At 52.9% G+C, this 18,691-nt stretch overlaps 9 protein-coding genes across 9 annotated transcripts; 5 read left to right on the top strand and 4 right to left on the bottom strand.

Annotated features, from left to right (window-relative positions):
* Window positions 1-126: 126 nt before the first annotated feature.
* Window positions 127-1,902, bottom strand: An11g06730 (uncharacterized protein; the record flags this gene model as incomplete). Its single annotated transcript, XM_001394614.1, has 2 exons — window positions 127-1,778; window positions 1,833-1,902. 2 exons carry the CDS (start codon window positions 1,900-1,902, stop codon window positions 127-129), a joined length of 1,722 nt encoding a protein of 573 aa, XP_001394651.1.
* A 374-nt stretch (window positions 1,903-2,276) lies between these two features.
* Window positions 2,277-3,270, top strand: An11g06720 (uncharacterized protein; the record flags this gene model as incomplete). Its single annotated transcript, XM_001394613.3, has 4 exons — window positions 2,277-2,300; window positions 2,368-2,552; window positions 2,618-3,036; window positions 3,131-3,270. 4 exons carry the CDS (start codon window positions 2,277-2,279, stop codon window positions 3,268-3,270), a joined length of 768 nt encoding a protein of 255 aa, XP_001394650.1.
* Window positions 3,271-5,223: 1,953 nt separating this feature from the next.
* Window positions 5,224-5,500, top strand: An11g06710 (hypothetical protein; the record flags this gene model as incomplete). Its single annotated transcript, XM_059750349.1, has 2 exons — window positions 5,224-5,279; window positions 5,311-5,500. The coding sequence occupies 2 exons, from the start codon at window positions 5,224-5,226 to the stop codon at window positions 5,498-5,500; spliced, it is 246 nt and encodes an 81-aa protein (XP_059606349.1).
* A 928-nt stretch (window positions 5,501-6,428) lies between these two features.
* An11g06700 (hypothetical protein) lies at window positions 6,429-7,521 on the bottom strand (the record flags this gene model as incomplete). Its single annotated transcript, XM_059750348.1, has 4 exons — window positions 6,429-6,584; window positions 7,027-7,247; window positions 7,328-7,391; window positions 7,492-7,521. 4 exons carry the CDS (start codon window positions 7,519-7,521, stop codon window positions 6,429-6,431), a joined length of 471 nt encoding a protein of 156 aa, XP_059606348.1.
* A 1,281-nt stretch (window positions 7,522-8,802) lies between these two features.
* On the top strand, window positions 8,803-9,300 carry An11g06690 (uncharacterized protein; the record flags this gene model as incomplete). The annotated part of the gene is made up of 2 exons (XM_001394610.3): window positions 8,803-9,231; window positions 9,280-9,300. 2 exons carry the CDS (start codon window positions 8,803-8,805, stop codon window positions 9,298-9,300), a joined length of 450 nt encoding a protein of 149 aa, XP_001394647.3.
* Window positions 9,301-9,538: 238 nt separating this feature from the next.
* An11g06680 (uncharacterized protein) lies at window positions 9,539-10,375 on the bottom strand (the record flags this gene model as incomplete). Its single annotated transcript, XM_001394609.3, has 2 exons — window positions 9,539-10,204; window positions 10,337-10,375. The coding sequence occupies 2 exons, from the start codon at window positions 10,373-10,375 to the stop codon at window positions 9,539-9,541; spliced, it is 705 nt and encodes a 234-aa protein (XP_001394646.1).
* A 420-nt stretch (window positions 10,376-10,795) lies between these two features.
* An11g06670 (uncharacterized protein) lies at window positions 10,796-13,933 on the top strand (the record flags this gene model as incomplete). Its single annotated transcript, XM_001394608.3, has 1 exon — window positions 10,796-13,933. One exon carries the CDS (start codon window positions 10,796-10,798, stop codon window positions 13,931-13,933), a length of 3,138 nt encoding a protein of 1,045 aa, XP_001394645.1.
* Window positions 13,934-14,312: 379 nt separating this feature from the next.
* On the bottom strand, window positions 14,313-15,611 carry An11g06660 (uncharacterized protein; the record flags this gene model as incomplete). The annotated part of the gene is made up of 2 exons (XM_059750347.1): window positions 14,313-14,499; window positions 14,701-15,611. 2 exons carry the CDS (start codon window positions 15,609-15,611, stop codon window positions 14,313-14,315), a joined length of 1,098 nt encoding a protein of 365 aa, XP_059606347.1.
* Window positions 15,612-15,845: 234 nt separating this feature from the next.
* An11g06650 (uncharacterized protein) lies at window positions 15,846-18,244 on the top strand (the record flags this gene model as incomplete). Its single annotated transcript, XM_001394606.1, has 3 exons — window positions 15,846-16,079; window positions 16,130-17,341; window positions 17,390-18,244. The coding sequence occupies 3 exons, from the start codon at window positions 15,846-15,848 to the stop codon at window positions 18,242-18,244; spliced, it is 2,301 nt and encodes a 766-aa protein (XP_001394643.1).
* Between the last annotated feature and the right edge of the window lie 447 nt (window positions 18,245-18,691).

Raw genomic sequence — 18,691 nt, 5'->3', positions numbered from 1 at the left:
ACGATGAACTCCTACATGCGCGAGAATGTATACTGGATCAGCCAGAAAGGATGGAAATGTATTTCTACAGTCATTTGCAATCATAAGTATGCTTTATATATCACATAGGCTGCCAGCTTTGATTCTTCATGGCTGCTGACTGGCGTTCTCGCCTTGGCCCTTTGAAGATTGATCTTCGGCTTCAATGTAGCTGCGAAGTCCTCCTCTATTGATCCTCATAGCTTCCTCGATCTCCGCTTCCCCTTCTCTCAAAAGGTGTTTACCGCGAACAAGCTCGCCTTTTTGCTTTCTCTTCTCCTCTTGTACCTGCTTCTCTCGTTCTGCCAACGCCTTTTCGCGTCGATCACGTTCAACCTTCTTCCGTTCTAGCTCTTCTCTTTCCTCGGCGGTCATGTCGCTTTCCGGAGCAGCAGGCAAGGTAGAGATGTAAGCCTCGATAAGCGGATTCCGCACTTTGGGCATAAGGGCGATGTATCTGAGATCGGTGATGATGGAAGGAGGAAGAGCCTCCAGATTAGACGACCGATTGAGTTCGTGCAGTGGTACAGATTTTAGTAGCGCTGAAAGGTCAGACTTTCGCGTGCTTTCTGACTGTTTCAATCGAGAAATCAAGTCGCGGTAGTACTTTTCTCGATCTTTGTCTGACAATTGCGTATCCTTCATTTCTGGTTCCTTTTTGTATTTGCGCTTGAACTCGGGCCAATACAACTTTGGTGTGGCGTGTTCCTGGAGGAAGGCCAAGTACTTGATGCGCGGGTCCTTCTTTTCTTCCTTCTCTTTGCGTTCTTTAAGTTCTTGAATCCGGTCACGACTCCAGTTGGACCAGACCTCACGACGCGTTTTCATGTTTGGCAGCACAGTGTAGCGGCTATCGTCAATGATCCGACCTTCTTCGATGATCTTTTCCCACGTGGAGAACGGGTTAATGCGATAGTCGTCAAGAAGATCACGGAATAAGGCTGTGGCATCCTCCTCCGTGAGCGGAAGCCCTTCTGCGCCCTCTTCCCATTCTTCTTCTCCGGGTTCGCCGTATTCGCCAGGGTCAAGGCCATATTCTTCGCCCATTGCCGCTAATTGATATTCCATATCTTCTTCAGTGAACTCCATCGGCTGCTGTTCGTCCCCTTCTTCGGTTCTCGGTCGTTTGAAAGGTTGCTCTTCCTCACCCTCGCTATCAGTAACTTCGACCTCCTCATACTCATCGCTCTCCTCCCCAGCTGCCGTAGCGGCACCACTCTCTGCTTCTTCCCGCCGTGGTTGATCCGACTCCTGAGCTTCGGGTTTTCCTTTGGCGACATCTTCCGTCTCCTCGCCCCGCTCCTTCCTTTCCTTCGCCTCTCTCTCCAAGCGATCGTACTCAAGGACTCCTACCAGTACCTCTGGAGGGATCTTCCAAAAACTTTCGTTCGTTTCGGGGTTGTGAACAAATCTCCTTCCCAGCTTCGTCTTCACGAGTATCCATGGCGCGCATCCAGGAATATCATGTTTGGTTTTAGGCCTATCCTGTAGCCCACGGGGTTTGCGGTCATGGTATCCTCTGCCCCCGCGAAAGCCTCCGCGTGACTGACCATCGAAAGGTGGCCCGTGAGATGCAGCGCTATGCCCAAAACCATGAGGAGCATAAGGAGTCGAAGAAAAGGGAGGAAGTGTATCTGGGGTTAGGAATGGCGCGTTATTCGTGGGTTCTGGTGCAGGTGCAGGCGGAGGTTGTACGGGAGTGGCCTGAGGCCTTGTATATGTGGATTGCTTGGTCTGCGAGTTGTAGTAATACAGATGACCTGGGTCTAATTAGAGCGACTTTAAGAGGATATCGGGGAAGCTGGTAACCAAACCTGAAGGAGCTTTATGTTCGGTCCACCCTGGAGGTAACGGAGGGGGTGGGGTATACGTAGATTTGAGCATTGCGACCACAGAGAATCTAGGAGAGTGCGCGAAAGGGTATCAATAGAATGTCAACAGCATAACAACCCATTCGGTTGCAGTTTGAGGTCCCGAAAGAAAGATTTCCGGAGCGGGTTCGCGCAGGCCGAGAGCTTTCGCAATGAGTGTTCGGGTGGTCCGAGCTTGGCGGACTGACGGTCAGCCCGGACGCTCAGAGGTGGACGCGCCAGGGCGAAGTTGCCTGGTCACCACTCAGCGGGAGCTCATCCGACCTTCCTGCACAGCTCGCCCCGGCACTCACTCATTCCTCATCTCCAATCCTCCCTTCCCTCAGTCTGATCTCCTCAACAAAAAACAATCTTTCATAATCTACTCAGGTTGACATCGAAGTCAAGATGTCACGGAGATACGATTCCAGAGTATGCCTAATTCCCAATTCTGTCGTTCCTTTGGAGCTTTAGCTGACCCGATGACGTCCTTCCACAGACTACCATCTTTTCCCCCGAAGGTCGACTCTACCAGGTTGAATATGCGTTAGAAGCCATCTCGCATGCCGGTACCGCCTTGGGAATTCTGGCCAAGGATGGAATCGTCCTCGCAGCGGAGAAGAAGGTCACCAGCAAGCTACTGGAGCAGGACACATCTGCGGAGAAGCTATACACGCTGAACGAGTATGCATCACAAACCCCACCGAATCGCAGGTCTTTAACGAGATGGAAATCTAATCCTTGGGCAGCAACATGATCTGTGCTGTTGCTGGTATGACGGCAGACGCGAACATCCTTATCAACTATGCCCGACAAGCTGCCCAGCGGTATCTCCTCACTTACAACGAAGAAATTCCTTGCGAGCAACTTGTCCGTCGTCTGTGCGACTTGAAGCAAGGATACACCCAGCATGGTGGTCTCCGTCCCTTCGGTGTATCGTTCATCTATGCCGGCTACGACCCTCTCCGAGAGTTCCAACTGTACCAGAGCAACCCCAGCGGTAACTACGGTGGCTGGAAAGCAACTAGCGTAGGAGCAAACAATGCTAGTGCTCAAAGTCTGCTGAAGCAAGATTACAAGGAGGACTGCGACTTGAAGGAAGCTTGCGCCATGGCTGTCAAGGTTCTGAGCAAGACCATGGACTCGACCAAGCTGAGTAGTGAGAAGAGTAAGTCATGACTGATCCTTGTCCGTGGTTGTTCATACACGGGTACCACGCTATCTCGGCACCGTGACCTAGACTAATGTGCTGGCCCTTACAGTCGAGTTTGCTACGGTGGGAAGGACGCCGGAAGGCAAGATCTATCACCACCTGTGGAATGCTGATGAGATCAATGCTCTTTTGAAAGAACATGGGCTGGCCAAGGTTGATGACGAGCCCGAGGCTGGCGAGATTAAATAAATGAGAAGACGACCCCATTTTGCTACTTGACCAGATAATCCTACAGTTCCTGTGCAATATTCGCGCACTTTTCTGCCCAACGTTTACGATGTAGATTCTCTACGATCTCGTATATGTACACTCGTATGACAGGTCGCTCCAAATCACTCACGGAACGGGTGAGGCCTATAGCTGCATCTGAAGCGCAACTGACGTCGGCCACGGGTGACGTGGCAAGCCTTGATGTCGAATTAAGCATCGGGCAATTCATTGCAGGTGTACCCTCGCGCCTGTCGACCGCAAATGCCCAAAGTCGTCATTGATCTTGGGACATGAATGGTCCACGTAGTCTTCAAGGCCACGAGCACCCTGGGCGCTTGAACAAATGCTGAATGTTTCGGAACTTTAATGAGATTGTAAGGCCCCATATATAGAAGAATCCCCAGGACCCAAGCTGGTATCTTGTTTGCAACACAACCACATCATCGCTAAGCGAATGCACCGGCTGTGAATGTGTTTCGATGTCAACCTGTCCGGTCTTCTTGCGAATTTGACGGCCGTGTCATGGAAGCATCGCAGGCGCGGGGTTATTGAGGGAGTTTCTATGCATACCCTCAGGATCACTCAAAGATGAGTCAGGCCCAGCAGATTGCAAATTTTGACATATCAGTGTTAGCTTTCTTTTCGGATTCTAATGAGAAGACTAAAGGCCGCAGAGGGCCGTCACTAACTCAGTAGCTTTGATGTGGAGAGGAGGGCATCACGTGCGGTGGACCGCCCAAACGCGGGGTACCATCTCCATGTCCAGCTCCATATCTCCTTTCCCAATGTCGCCGGCCTCTGTCATCGACAATCATGGTACAACCATGGTAAAATGAATCATTTCGTACAGTTGGCCTACATGGTGTGGTCTTTAGGCTGCTGGATTTCCGCCATTAACCCCTCTTCTCACAATGGCCCCTACTGCTGTGCCAATTGCCCTGGGGGTTTTGTTACCTTGGTCTGGCGAGCCGCTCGTCAAGAACATGGGCGCTTATGATGTGGAACACCTCCTCGTGAACGCTGCACGAAGTTACCAGACTTGCACAAATGAAACCTTTTCATTGGATGTTATGATTTCTCGACAGCAGAATCCTTGATTCACACTTTTCCGCCAACCATTGCATGGGCCCGGCGTGAAGAATCAACCTCGATTCGATCATCGAAACAAAAGGAAAATAGAAAAAAAAAAGAATAATTGATGAAATGAAAGGTGTCAAGTGACACAGCCCCTGTGAGGCACAGAATTTACAAACAGGAACATGATCTGAAACCGAAAGACAATACCAAAGAGGGAATCCTAAGCACAAACAAAAGCAACAGCAAGTGGCCCAACGCATGGCTCCTGAAAAAGTTTCAATCCTGCTTTCATGAAAGCGCCTTTCTTCTGTCATCACGCTCCCGCTGCAGTTGGCGAATTTCTTTTTCGAGCTCCATGACGAGTTTCTGTGACCGGTCCATGGATGCTACGAGAGTGCTTCCCTCCCGTTTCCATCGGTTCAAGCGTTCCAACTCGGCGCTTCGCCGCCGGTACTTGGTTTCGATCTTCTCGCACAAGCGGCATAGTGTTGTTTCAAACTCAGTCATGTTGACGAGCCTCATGCCGCAGGTCTCCCCGGTGCGGTACTCATAATTGCAGCGGTGAGCGAAACTTGTCCAGCTCCAGTCTCCGCATTTAAATCTCTTCTGGTTGTAGAAGCACATCCCTATCATTCTATCGTCAGCTAAAATACTGATCAAGCCGTGGTCAAACTCACTTGTTGCTGATACAGTTTCTTGTTTCACGTTGCTACCTTAACTTCTATTGGCTCTGCCAAATGCTCCTGCCGCGCTGCAGAGGTTTGATAGGCTAAGCTTGCACGAGGCCTATGGAAGGTTGACGGTTGTTTTAAAACGAAACACCTTATTCTGAAGAACAACGATTGAGATCTCGCGATGGCTCTTGAAGAAGCTGAGTCTGAAACGGATAATGATCCAGATTCAATCGACTGGTAGGCCCCGGGTCCTATTTATGTTTCGCAGGAAGCTTCTATGTTACGGCCCAGCCAGTTCTCGTACTCTACCAGTCAACCGTCGATCAACCCCTCAACATACGATGGCTTATCGACTACGGCATTCTGCTATCACTTTCACATCACATCCAGTGCTTTCCCGGTTGGCTATGCTGGGGTCTTCCAGCTGTGGAGACACAAATTATCCACAACCTTCCTAATCGGGTCAGTTGTGGTCAGTGGATGCTTCACGGATGCATGCGTGTTGCTGTCGTGGCGGTATCATTTCTTCTGAATCAGGTAGAGTCCTGGAAAATCCCTCATTTGATATGGACGGTTTTCGTCGTCCTGGCTGGGATTGCCATTGCAGCCTTGGTCGTTCCAACGATCATCCCCGCTTCCTTTCTGCGTCTCCGTTGCGTATGAAGTCGTTCTTCGAGAAGAAGACAGGCCTCACTCTTACTGAATCAAAGCTCCTGCATGAAAAAAAAAATAAACCGTTTCTTTATTCTGTGCCAGCTGTCAGGCCGTCCGTCTCACCGTCCAAACCTTTTTTGCCCCCTTCCGCGTCCAAGGAAAAAAAAAAAACCTAGTGTTCCGGTTTGAGTGGATGGAAAAAGCACAGTTCGGCTTTGCAGGTCCAGTGTGGTTACGGCTTTGATCATTTAGTCTGGTTTGTTAGATGCCTTACCACCATAACCTTGTGGCTATTCACTCACAACCAATTAGTCTGCTCGCGAACTGGCCTAGTGCCATAACCTTTGATACGGACTTTGGGCCGAGGGCAGGGTGACTCCGAGACATCTGCCCAGTTGGTCTTTACTTTTCTTTTTTTACTTTCTCCCCCTCAACTCTTTACCTGACACCTAGTATGCCCAAAGGTTCAGGGTTCTGTCACCTGGTTGCAACCCTACCAAGTTCCTCCTACCATGTATTCCGAACATTGGTCCACACAGGAATTTGGCCTTCGTGCCAATGACCGTCTCGTGTACTCCGCATGTTTCCGTCTGGCTGATATCAACCAAATATTTCTGCATCTAGTGGCAAAAGACGCGTCACTAGGAGCCCTTCATTGGCATCCATTGCGTCTTTGAATTTTACCTCGGGAGTCAACATGACATGCAGTTGCATGATGAGCTCAATATTCCTTTAGGGACTGATTCTCTTCAGCTGATCTCCCACATCTGCAGACGAATAATCCCGCATTTGTCCCCGCTCGGGTGCAGGGTTTATCTTCATTTGCCTGCCTTCCTCGGCCAATATGATAGGATGCCAGTTCTGTACATCAGCCATGGCAGATACTGCCTGTGGTACGGTGCACCTACTGTCGAACCCGTGCAGCTGCACTAGAGCTCGGAGACTCACTGACGTGGCACGCTTCGTCTGGTCGAGGTGCTCGAAATTTCGGCCTTCCGTGATGGAGAGGGGGTTTTTCGAAGAGAAGATGGTGTACAGAATTCATAGCGACATGAGCAAGGCGGCCTTCAGTTCCCCAGCATTGGCCTATAGGGGGTCAATGTACCCGAATTTCCGCTTGTCCGGACACCCTTCGAGATGATTGCATGAAACTCTCTCGTGCGTCTGTACATCCATCACAGCATTGGATCGTCGGTCAACCCGACTAAATTCCCTGTGTGCTGAGAATCCGAGCATGGAATGATGTCGGTTGCCAACTCAGCGACTATCGGTTCTGGCTTACAGCCGCAACCTGGAGGCAACACCGGTTACCAACTGTTCTGCCACTCACGAGCTGCTCAAGCTCGGTACTCGCGATTCGATTTGCCACCCCTCTGCCTTCTCTTGCGAGCTGTCTTACTTCGGATGTTTCTAGTCCAGCCTTGCCTGTGGCAATTGTACTTCCGTAACCAGGATTTGGCTCGATAGTTCCGGTAAATCGTCCTTGCCCAGCCAGCCCGGATTTGTGATTCACGCCTGATGATTGTGAGTTTCTTTTTGGGCTGCAACTGTCTGGAAACTCTACAATTTATTTACTCTGAACTTGAGGGATCTGGCCACGACGTTGGAATTGGATTTTGTGACCCACATACTTGCACCGAAATACTGGGATTTTTCAGTCCCGTGACTGTAACGTGACCGCAGCCCTCTGCGCATCTACGCATACATGTTTTTCTTGCAGTCAACAAATGGAATATGTCAAACGACCTTTCGAAAATTTAAGGTAAGGAAGCGTTTCCCTCTGTTTCCGGCTTACGGATCTGGATTGGCCAGTGGATGAAAGCATATTCGACGGAGTCAGCAGGTCGTAGCCAATGAAGCGGTTCAGCTGGACGGGAGATATATGCAGCTAAAAGGACCCCTGTCATTGCTGTCTAGCCCGCAAAACGCCTAGACTAGACAAGTCCGATTGACTTGAGCAGGGAAGAATCGTAGCGGGTCCTCGCATCTGCACGTTGGCACCTGCAATTATTCCTCTGCGGCCTCAAGTTTGAGGCATCCAGCCTTTCATGTTGCACAAGTCTGGTTGTGGCTTTGACCCATTGCTCTTCTTCCTGTCCATCGATCCGCCTCGACCGCCGTAAGCTCCCTGTGATTCCTAATCGGGTACGATCTTTATGCACGAGGCCTTGACCCAGCCCATAAACATCCCCGCCTTGGGGGCTATTAACGTCCAGCACAGAAGCCTGAACCACGAGGCAGCTTCAATCATGGTCATCACATACTTGGAGTCTTGCGTGAGGCGTTTCTTGCCAAATGCACGGAGACTGTGCCATCGCACTTTGATAGTCTGGGCTCAATTGAGGCGGCATCCGCGTGTAGCATGATTGACGTGTCAAGTCTATCATTACGATGGACAGACTTTATTCGTTTTGCTTTTCCTGATCGTGGCCACCTGATGAGTATAGCACCGTACTTCTTCCCGGCACGACGAGAAGCACAAGGCATCCACTGCGACCAGGAAGGCTGCCTACGATCGGAGGGGAAACTAGAATTCTGCCTTGCTCCACGTCTTTGAGGTAAGGCGATTACGCCGCTAGTCTAGAAACATTGTCCAGGTGGTAGGTGATGGGCTGACGGTACTCTTTCCTTGTAATTTGAACATTGAGATGCATGTCTGGATTTTTCCCAGGCCATCTGAGTCGACGTAGTCTTTCATCATCTTCGCTTCCCCCGTAGATCAGAGCCTTTTCAAAGTGAAGAGTGCAGGTATACATCCGGATATACATCGGAGATCACGTGTCCACGACGCACCCTGGCAGAGTAGATGACGTCAAGATGATAGTAGTCCAGCCAAGTTCCCTCTGGGATTCCAACGCAACCTTCAAATGTCCTTCTTCAATATCACTTCTTCCTAGATCTTCTGTAGCCAAAAAGACTTTTAAACATGTACGCGAAGATACTTGATGCAATTCCCCCAAGCCCATCTAATTGCTGGCTAACCATTACCTCCAGTACTATATACAGCCGCCGCAACCATCAAATTACCACAACTAGACCCATCCTTTGAAAAGCATATTTCAACCCAAACCGCACAGTCAAAACAATACTATCTACCTGCACCACCATGTTGCACCAACTCACCTCAATTGGCCGCCTGGCCCAACACACCACCCGAACCCGGACCTTTCAACCCGTTACTCGCACCTTCCGCTCCATCGCACCGCTGCGCACAACCCATCAGCAAAAGAGCGAAACCCAATCCGGAGATCGCAATGTCCTCGACCCTCAGCGATCGGAGAGCTCCTACACGGGCACAGATAGCGAAGTCGCGGGCCACGATGCAGCCTTCGATCCCAGTAACACGTCACCGGAAGGCCAGGTCGAGCAGGCGCAGAAGGAGTCCGAGCAGCAGGGTAAAGTGAGTAACCCTTTGGATATGAGTCCTGGAAACAAGGAAGCCAGCCATGCGAGGCCGCCGCAGGAGGGAGGTCCCGATCATAATGCTGAGAAGGCTGGGCCGAGCTCGAGGGGATGGACGAAGAAGAATCGAGAGGTGAGGGATGGGAATAGGAAATATTAAGAGACCAGGGCTATTGTATAGACTCTGCATTTCCGTGTTTAAGTTGTGTCATGTATGAAAGTGCTCACTTGTTGCGTTGCGTATGATATTAGATCTAATGAGAATCTCGTTGATCTTCTGTGTTTGAAATATATATTCGCAGGCCTCAGAGAGTAGTTGTTTCGTACATTGTCTTCATGTTCAACTATGGCAGAGTGAAACCGAAAATCATGTAATCAACGCAGATAGCATATATAAATACTACATGGTACAATGACTCTTATCAAGCAAGCTCCGGGCCTTACTGCCCCTTCCCATACTGAATAATATCCTTCCCATACATCACCCACACCTTCTCACTTCCAGCCGGAACCTCGCCATTCAAAGCCTTAACTCCCGCATTAACCGCCGCCTTCGCAATAACATCCGCATCCTGCGCCCATCCATCCTTCAACCCGGAATGGATCTTGCCCACCAGGCCCGCAAAGCCCCGCATAACCGCCTCAGCAGGCCTGCTCTCCTGCCTCTCCCCGGAGATAAGCCCAGGGCGCAGAATAATCGTCCTGTCAAATCCCATCGCCTTCACCTCTTCCTCAATCTCACCCTTCATGCGGGGATATCCAAACGAGGAGTTCTTATCAGCTCCAGTCGACGAGATCAGCACGTAGACCTTGGTGCCGGCGTCGCGCGCCGCACGGGCCATCTCAACATTCAGGCCATGTTCGATCTTGTATTGGTTTTCGAAGCCACCAGCTGCGCCGCGGGTGGTGCCAAATGCGGAGATGAAGATGTCTGGCGTCGGGGTCAGAGAGGAGAGCTGCGAAGCCCACTTGGAGGAGTCGTCGGAAACGAAGGTGGTAAGCTTTTCTTGCGGCGCGGCGGTGGCGGGTTGCGGGGTGCGACGGGAGATGGTATCGATGCGTGCCACGGAGGAATTGCCCAGGAGGTGGGTGAGGATGTGGCTCCCCTGCGGATAAGTATATTAGATGCTTTTGCTTTTTTGCCTATGCCGAGGACTACATGGTGAAATTGGAGGGTCGGGTTTGCGATGCTGAGGGGGCTTGGATTGACTAGAAGGAATACAAATTGGATGACTTACCACCATGCCGGTGCAGCCGAGCAGTGCGACGTTGGCCATGCTAGCAGTTGTCATATACAGAAACGGATTGATGCAGAAAGGGATCACTACATGCGAGGACGATGAGATGACGTTTTCCCCCGACTTATCGTGGATGAGTAATCACGACTTATCGGCGGGTCCAGATGGCTGATGCCTCAGGACACCGTGACTTACTAATGCGGGGAAGGCCGAAAGCGGAGACATTCTGCCACAGGATCCCGCCTCCAGGATCTATCGATAAGAAATTGCGTGATTGCCACTAGCCGGATTGGGTAAGATCCCCTGGGATTTTCTATAGAGCGGCGGAGGCGACGGGCTTTTTATCCCCCCATCGCCCCTCCCAATCCGGCGCTGCTGATTCCTCTCCTCTTGTCTTTCTTGTCTTCATCTTGGTGGTATCGGCTGGCTGATTCCCCCATCTTCAGACAAGAATCCGCCATGGGCTCCCCTTCTCCAGCCTTGTCGACCCTCGGTGGTCCGACTTATGTCACTGCCCAGACCCTCATTCAGCAAGTCGCCTATGTCTTGAACGACAAGATCTTCTCTTACTCTCCGGAGTCCTTTGACTTGGATGCTGCTCTTCGGGAATGGTCCTCCAAGCAGGAGATCAACGCCAATGGCGACTCTCCTGAGATCAAGGCCATGGAGACTCGCCAGGGTGCTGGTAACATCGCCCTTGGTTACATCTTCTCCCAGGACTTCGACCTGAAGAAGCGCCACATCCCTCAGGGTATCGTCGCTTCGTCGGCCACTCTTCCTTATATGCGTGCCGCCCTGGAACAGCTGTCTCTCCTGTACTCCGTTGCTAGCCCTGTTGCCGCCCATGTCGCCGCTGTCGACTATGCCGGTGAGGACGGCCTTGTGTCCGACTATGCCTCCGCCCTCTCCCTCGCCGAAGAGCTTGGCCTGGGTCTGGTGTCGAGTGCCTCTGTCCATGAATCTCAGCACATGGCTTTGCTCACCACCCTTCTGTCCTCTGTCTTGCCTTCCGTCCACATCTATGACGGTGTCCGCGTCGGCCGGGAAGAGACCCGTGTCATTGACGTCCTCGACCAGGCTGGTCTGTCTCGCACCTACGAGGCCGTCCGCAAGACCCTTGAAGACTCCCGCAGCCGTCATCTCGACACCCAGGGCAAGCTCCTCGAGCTCCTGCAGTCCCTGAACGGCGAGCTCGGAACCGACTATGGCCTCTTTGAGTACCACGGCCACGCAGAGCCCGTCTCCGTTCTGGTTGCTTTCGGTACCGTCGAGGCATCTCTCACTGCTCAGATTGCCCGCTCTTTGGCTAAGGACGGCGTTCGCGTTGGTGTCATCAACGTCCGTGTCTACCGTCCTTTCGTCGAGGAGGAATTCCTGCGCGTTCTGCCCAAGTCTGTCAAGACCGTTGGTGTCCTTGGCCAGGTCTCTGACGAACAGGCTGTGCAGGAGCAGGGTGTTCGCTCTGCCCTGTACGAGGATGTTCTTGCTGCTTTGACTTTCGCTACCGATCGTGAGCAGACCCCGGCTTGCATCGATATCAAGTATGCCCGCTCTCAGCGTTGGGATCTGATCAACACCGCTGCTGCTTTCCAGCTGGTTCACGAGAAGCCCATTGTTCAGGCTGGTGCCGAGTCCGAGGCCCTGCAGTTGCTTGACCCCGCCACCGTCCAGGAGTACACCTTCTGGGATGTTGATAACTCCGTTGGTGGCGACGTCGCCACGACTCTTTCCCAGGCCTTGGCTGCCGATTCGGCAAGCAATGTCACCACCAACAAGGTCCACGATAACCTCGTCCAAGGAGGTGTCGTCCGTGTTGACATCCGCAAGAGCTCCAAGATTGTCGATGCCCCCTACTCCATCACCGCTGCCGACACTGCTTATGTTGGAGACGTTAAGCTGCTTGGCGATGTCGACATTGCCGCCTCTGTCAAGGACAACGGCAAGGTTATTGTGAACGCTCCTGGCGTGAAGGACGATGAGCTCGAGAAGAAACTGCCCGTCGCTTTCCGCCAGGCTGTCGCGCAGCGCGGCATCTCCCTTTACTTCGTCGACCCCTCTGTTGCCGGTGAGACCGCCTCTGAGTCCTCGGTCCTTCAGGTTGCTTTCTTGCGTGTGGCTCTGCCTTCTCAGGAGAGCGTGGGCATCAAGAAGCTGGCCTCTATTGGCGGCAATGCTGAGGCCTTGGAGAATGTCAGCAAGGAGCTTGAGAAGGTTCTCCGCCAGATCGAGGTTCCCGAGGCCTGGAAGACCCCCGAAGAGGGAGCCCAGGTCGCTCAGCTCCCCAAGGACATCTCCCCCAACAGCTTCGTGTCCTTCGACAAGGAAGAGAGCGAGCCTGCCACTTACCTCAAGGACTGGCAGACCGCTGCCAAGGGTCTCGCTTTCAAGGAGGCTTACGGCACCAAGAATGCTTTGCGTCCTGAGACGGCCACCAAGACCTTCACTGTTCACGTCAAGGAGAACAGACGTCTTACCCCTGTCACCTACGATCGTAACATCTTCCACATCGAGTTCGACCTGGGTGACTCTGGCCTCAAGTACGACATTGGTGAAGCACTGGGCGTGCACGCCGAGAACGACCCGAAGGATGTCATGGACTTCATTGCCTTCTATGGCTTGAACGCCGACGATGTTGTCGAGGTGCCCAGCCGCGAGGATCCTGCCGTGCTGGAAAACCGCACCGTCTACCAGGCCCTTGTCCAGAACGTCGATATCTTCGGTCGCCCGCCCAAGCGCTTCTACGAAGCTCTGGCCGAATTCGCGGACGACGAGAAGGAGAAGACCGATCTTCTTACCCTTGGTGGCCCCGACGGAGCTGTGGAATTCAAGCGCCGTTCCGAGGTGGACACCGTTACCTTCGCGGATATCCTGCTGCAGTACCCCTCGGCCAAGCCTGACTTCCACGAACTGATCCGTATTGTCGGTCCCTTGAAGCGTCGTGAGTACTCCATCGCTTCTTGCCAGAAGGTGACCCCCACCACCGTCGCTCTCATGATCGTTGCGGTTACCTGGTCGGACCCCACTGGCCGTGACCGTTTCGGTCTGGCTACCCGGTACCTGAGCCGCCTCCAGCCCGGTACTCCGGTCACCGTCAGCGTCAAGTCCAGTGTGATGAAGCTGCCCCCCAAGTCTACTCAACCCCTCATCATGGCTGGTCTCGGTACCGGTCTGGCTCCCTTCCGCGCCTTCGTCCAGCACCGTGCTCTCGAGAAGGCCCAGGGCAAGGAGATTGGTGCCGTCTTGCTGTACATGGGCTCCCGTCACCAGCGCGAGGAGTACTGCTACGGTGAGGAGTGGGAGGCCTACCAGGAGGCTGGTGTCATCACCGTCTTGGGTCGCGCCTTCTCCCGCGATCAGCCGGAGAAGATTTACATCCAGGACCGCATGCGCCAGACTCTGCCTGAAATCATCCAGGCCTACATCCGCGAGGAGGGTGCTTTCTACCTGTGCGGTCCCACGTGGCCCGTTCCCGATGTCACCGCTGTGCTGGAGGAGGCCATTGCCACTGAAGCCAAGAACCTGGGCAAGAAGGTCGACTCTCGCAAGGAAATCGAGAAGTTGAAGGATGAGGAGAGATACGTCCTCGAAGTGTACTAAGGGGATGTTGGAAAAAGGTTATGACAAAAGACTAGTGGGGAGATCTAGCGCCGTGCGTTGTACATGATGTGATGTGATGATCTGTCCGTCCTTTTTGAGTTTAGCGCATACCAGCATAGACACACCTGATCTACCAGCTCAAAATAGACTTCTGCATTCTCTCTGAATTTATTCCTGTTCTTTTGGTTATCATCATCTATCGTAAATCTATGGGTATCTGCTATATCCATCTGCCCTTGTCCATCTAGCAGCCAAGCAGTCGTCTTAAGCCCATCCAACTTTTTTTTACCCCGCCAAAGTCGAAAAAAAATTCGTAACCATAACTATAAACAAGAAGATATCGTTAAAACGGCCGCAATAATAATAATCAATTCTAACTTCACGCCCGTCCCAAACTACCCAACTTCGTCTTCCCATACGCACCACCCTTCTCCTTCCTCAACTCCAACGCCCGCCGATAAGGCGGCGCAGTAGGCGGCTGCACCGGATCCAAACTGACATGATCCGGCGGGAGCGTATAAGAGGCATCGGAATCCCAAGCCGAGAGATCACCACAAGCAATGAACCTAGGAATCCACCTATTTTCAACAGCAAACTTCTCACCGGCAGACTTATACGCCAATGGCGTAGGCGTCACCGACGCCAAGGAGTCATCGTGAAGCAGCCGCGCCTCCGTCTGGCTCGACTCCGCTGAAGCAGCACCCAGAGTCGCCTCGGCCGGAGCAAACCGAGCCAGCTTAACAGGGCGTGCCTCGTCGTCCTCAGACTCGACAACCTCCACCCCGACATTACCATCCGCTGAAACAGCCGGCGGGACAGCCACACCCCCGAAGATAGGGTTCTTCAGAGCGTCCGTACCAGCATGGATCGAAGGCGGGATGAACCCTTCGCACACGACAAACGCCTCCAGACTACTAGCACGACTACTCCTCGGCTTTGCGACGCTAACTTTCTCGAACACGGTGCGGAGTTGCGCGTAGAGGAGATCGACGTCGCGGCCGCGGAAGATCTTGGCGACGAATTTGCCGCCGGGGCGGAGGACGCCCAGGGCGAGGTTGAGCGCCGAGTAGAGCAATTGCGATTGGATGTAGATGTCGAGGTCGTGCAAGCCTGTTACGTCCGGGGCGCCGTCGGAAATGACCAGGTCGACGGGGTGAGGGGGACGAATGGCGGAGGGAGTGGAAGAGGTGGAGGAGTCGTAGGCTTCAGGGTCCAGGGCGCGCAGGAGGAGCGGGATGGTGGAGGGATGGGTGATGTCTGCTTTGAGGGTGGTGATGCCTTCGAGGGGCGCCATGGGTTGGAGGTCGATGGAGACGATTTTGACGTTCTTGCGGGGTTTCAGTTCGGCCATGTCGGTGTCTTCTGATGAAGTGACTGTGGTGGTGTTGTCGCCATTGCGGACCCGATCGAGGGCTTCCTTTTCTTTGCGCTTCTTCTCGACCCAGGCGCGGCGACCGAAACTCTCACCCTTGATCAGAACGCGACTCAGCACTTGACTCCAGCTGCCGGGGGCGGCGCACAGATCGACGACTCGGGTGACTTTGTCTGGGTTCTCGTGCTCGAATAGATCGAATTGCTCGTCGATTTGGATGAGTTTGAAGGCGGACCGGGCGCGCCAGTTTTGCTCTTTGGCTAGGCGGTAGTAGGCATCCCGCTTGTCTTTGGAGGATTTACCCATTGTGGCGGTGGGTGGGGTGTGTTATGTGGTGGTGGGAATTGAGGTGTTGAATTGCTGGAGGAGGGATTTGAGGGGGATTTTCTCGTGGGGCGGCGATAAGATTAACTGGTGCCGGGCGGCGGCTTTCTGCCGCTTTTTTTTCTTTCCCTTCGGCGGCTGCGACTTTGCTGCGCACGTTTGTTTCTCCTCGCATCTTGGATTTTGTGTATTCGGTCGGGGTTTAATTTTGCAATCATGGGTCAGAAGAGACAGCGTGGCTCGAAGAGCGCAGACTTGCAGGCGAAGAAGAGGAAGAAGGACGTCTCCGCGGTGGAGGACGGCGAAGATGCGCTTGTCACCGTCAATGACCTTAACTGGAAGGAGGTCGCGCTGCCTGATCGGCTTGAGGATGCAGGTGGTTTCTTTGGATTGGAGGAAATTGACGGAGTGGAGGTTATCAAGGGAGGATCTGAGGGACTCCGATTTAAAGTATGCAGCGTTGGCTGGTGGTGATAGGAGAGTGCTAATTGATCATCCAGGCCGCACATGGAAAACCCAAGAAGTCAATCCTGAAGAAGAAGGCACCCGAGGAAGAAGAACCGAAATTTGACGACGACGAGTGGTCCGGTTTCAGCGATAACGAAGTGACCGAGAAGAAGGACACTGCACCGAAGGAAGACCAGAAGGACGAACAGGAAGCCGACAAACCCACGGCCGAGGAGAAGAAGAAGGCCAAGAAGGACAGGCAGGCAGAGCAGAAGAAAGCCAAGAAAGAAGCGAAGCAGAAGACTACACCCAACCAGGAGGATAAGAGCATCAAGCCCGGACTTTCCTTTGCTGCGCTCCAGGATGAAGAGGATGACGATGGCGTGGATGTTTCTGCCTGGGAGTCGCTCGGATTGTCTCCTGAGATCCTCACCAGTCTGTCGAAGATGAAGTTCACTACACCAACCCTCGTTCAGAAGTCCTGCATTCCCCAGATCCTCGATGGCCACGATGTGATCGGCAAGGCGTCGACAGGTTCCGGAAAGACATTGGCGTTCGGTATTCCCATCCTCGAGCACTATCTTGAGAAGAGACGGCAGGACTTGCGCGCTGGCAAGGAAGAGAAGAAGAAGGACACGGCTCCGATTGCTCTCATTATGTCGCCCACTCGAGAATTGGCGCATCAATTGGCTAAACATATTGGCGAGCTTGCTCTCCACGCTCCCGGCTCTAATGCCCGCATTGCACTCCTCACAGGTGGTTTGTCCGTGCAGAAGCAGCAGCGAGTGCTCGCCGGAGCTGACATCGTCATCGGTACCCCTGGTCGGGTATGGGAAGTGCTTAGCAGTGGTCAGGGTTTGATCCGCAAGATGAGTGAAATCAAGTTCCTTGTCATTGATGAGGCGGACAGACTTCTCAGTGAGGGTCACTTCAAGGAAGCCGAGGAGATCCTTGGCGCTCTCGATCGTGTTGAGGAGGGTAACTTCGGTGGTGAAGAAAGCGAAGATGAAGAAAAGGAGGATGCTCGTTCTGAGAGGCAGACGTTGGTCTTCTCCGCTACATTCCACCGTGACTTGCAGCAGAAGCTAGCCGGCAAAGCGCGTTGGACGGGAGGCGACATCATGAGCAACAAGGAGTCCATGGAATACCTCCTTCAGAAACTGAAGTTCCGCGAAGAGAAGCCCAAGTTCATTGACGTCAATCCGGTCTCGCAGATGGCTGAAGGGCTTAAGGAGGGCATTGTCGAATGTGGAGCTATGGAGAAGGTATGTTCAGATGTCGCAGAGTCTTATTCATATGCTAACCAAATCTAGGATCTTTATCTCTACACTCTCCTGCTCTATAACCCCAAGCACCGGACACTTGTGTTCACCAACTCCATCTCCGCCGTCCGCCGTCTCACTCAATTGCTCCAGAACCTCGGCCTTCCCGCTCTGGCACTTCACTCCTCTATGGCCCAGAAAGCACGTCTACGTTCAGTAGAGCGATTCTCCTCGCCCACATCTGACCCCAGCAGCATCCTTGTCGCCACCGACGTGGCTGCGCGTGGTCTCGACATCAAGGGCATCGACTTCGTCATTCATTATCATGCTCCCCGCGCAGCCGACACCTACGTCCACCGCTCCGGACGTACTGCCCGTGCGGGTGCATCAGGAAAGAGTGTGATCATCTGCGCTCCGGAGGAAATGGTTGGAGTGGTTCGTCTCGCCGCCAAAGTGCACGCCAACATGGCCAACGGCAAGAAATTGCCGCTTGAGTCGTTAGAGCTCGACCGTCGGGTTGTCCTCCGGGTCCGTCAACGCGTGGACTTGGCCGCCAAGATTACCGACTCCAACATCGCCAAGGAGAAGATCTCCGCGGAAGATAACTGGCTCCAAAAGGCAGCAGAGGACCTTGGGGTGGAGTATGACAGCGAGGAGTTTGAGAGCGCCCAGGGCCGTGGTCGCGGTCGCGGACGTGGCCGTCAGGAACGGCAGCGCAAGGCGGGTGAAGTTACGAAGAATGAGTTGGCTGCTATGCGGGCGGAGTTGAAGCATTTGCTGTCTCAGCGAGTGAACGTGGGCGTGAGTGAGCGGTACCTCACCTCAGGACGGGTGGATATTGAGGCGTTGCTGCGTGGAGAAGGCAACAATTCCTTCCTGGGCCAGGTGGATCCCTTGGATTTCTAATGCTTGTATTTACTACTTTGTACAGAGCTGTTCATATACCAATCGAAGACAACAACTCAATAGGGATTAGTAGATCGTTCATACACCTTAGTTCCGACACGATTCAAATTCTACTGTTGCGTCTGCAATTTTCTGAAGTCCAGCTTATGGATAAAATCTGATGCCGTTGTATCGCTATTAGCAGTTAGTAGTCATGAAAATTTACGTAGCGTTGAGTATGACTTCATTGTGGTAGTTCACCAGTGGCCTAATGAACTCCGTTCGACCGAGCAGAGAAGTGGAAACAGGATATATTCCTGACTACTATTATCCCCTTTTCACACCAGATAAGAAAGTTCAATATAGCAGCAGCAATAAAGCTAAAAATACCTCGCCCCTAACATCATAATCCAACCTCCCCAACAAGGAAACCACCTAGAACCAGCACCTATTTCCACCCTCAGCAAC

The sequence above is a fragment of the Aspergillus niger genome (assembly GCF_000002855.4).
Source record: "Aspergillus niger supercontig An11".
Lineage (NCBI taxonomy): Eukaryota > Fungi > Ascomycota > Eurotiomycetes > Eurotiales > Aspergillaceae > Aspergillus > Aspergillus niger.
The sequence above is the reverse complement of the archived record's forward strand: the minus strand, read 5'-3'. Positions and strand labels throughout refer to the sequence as shown.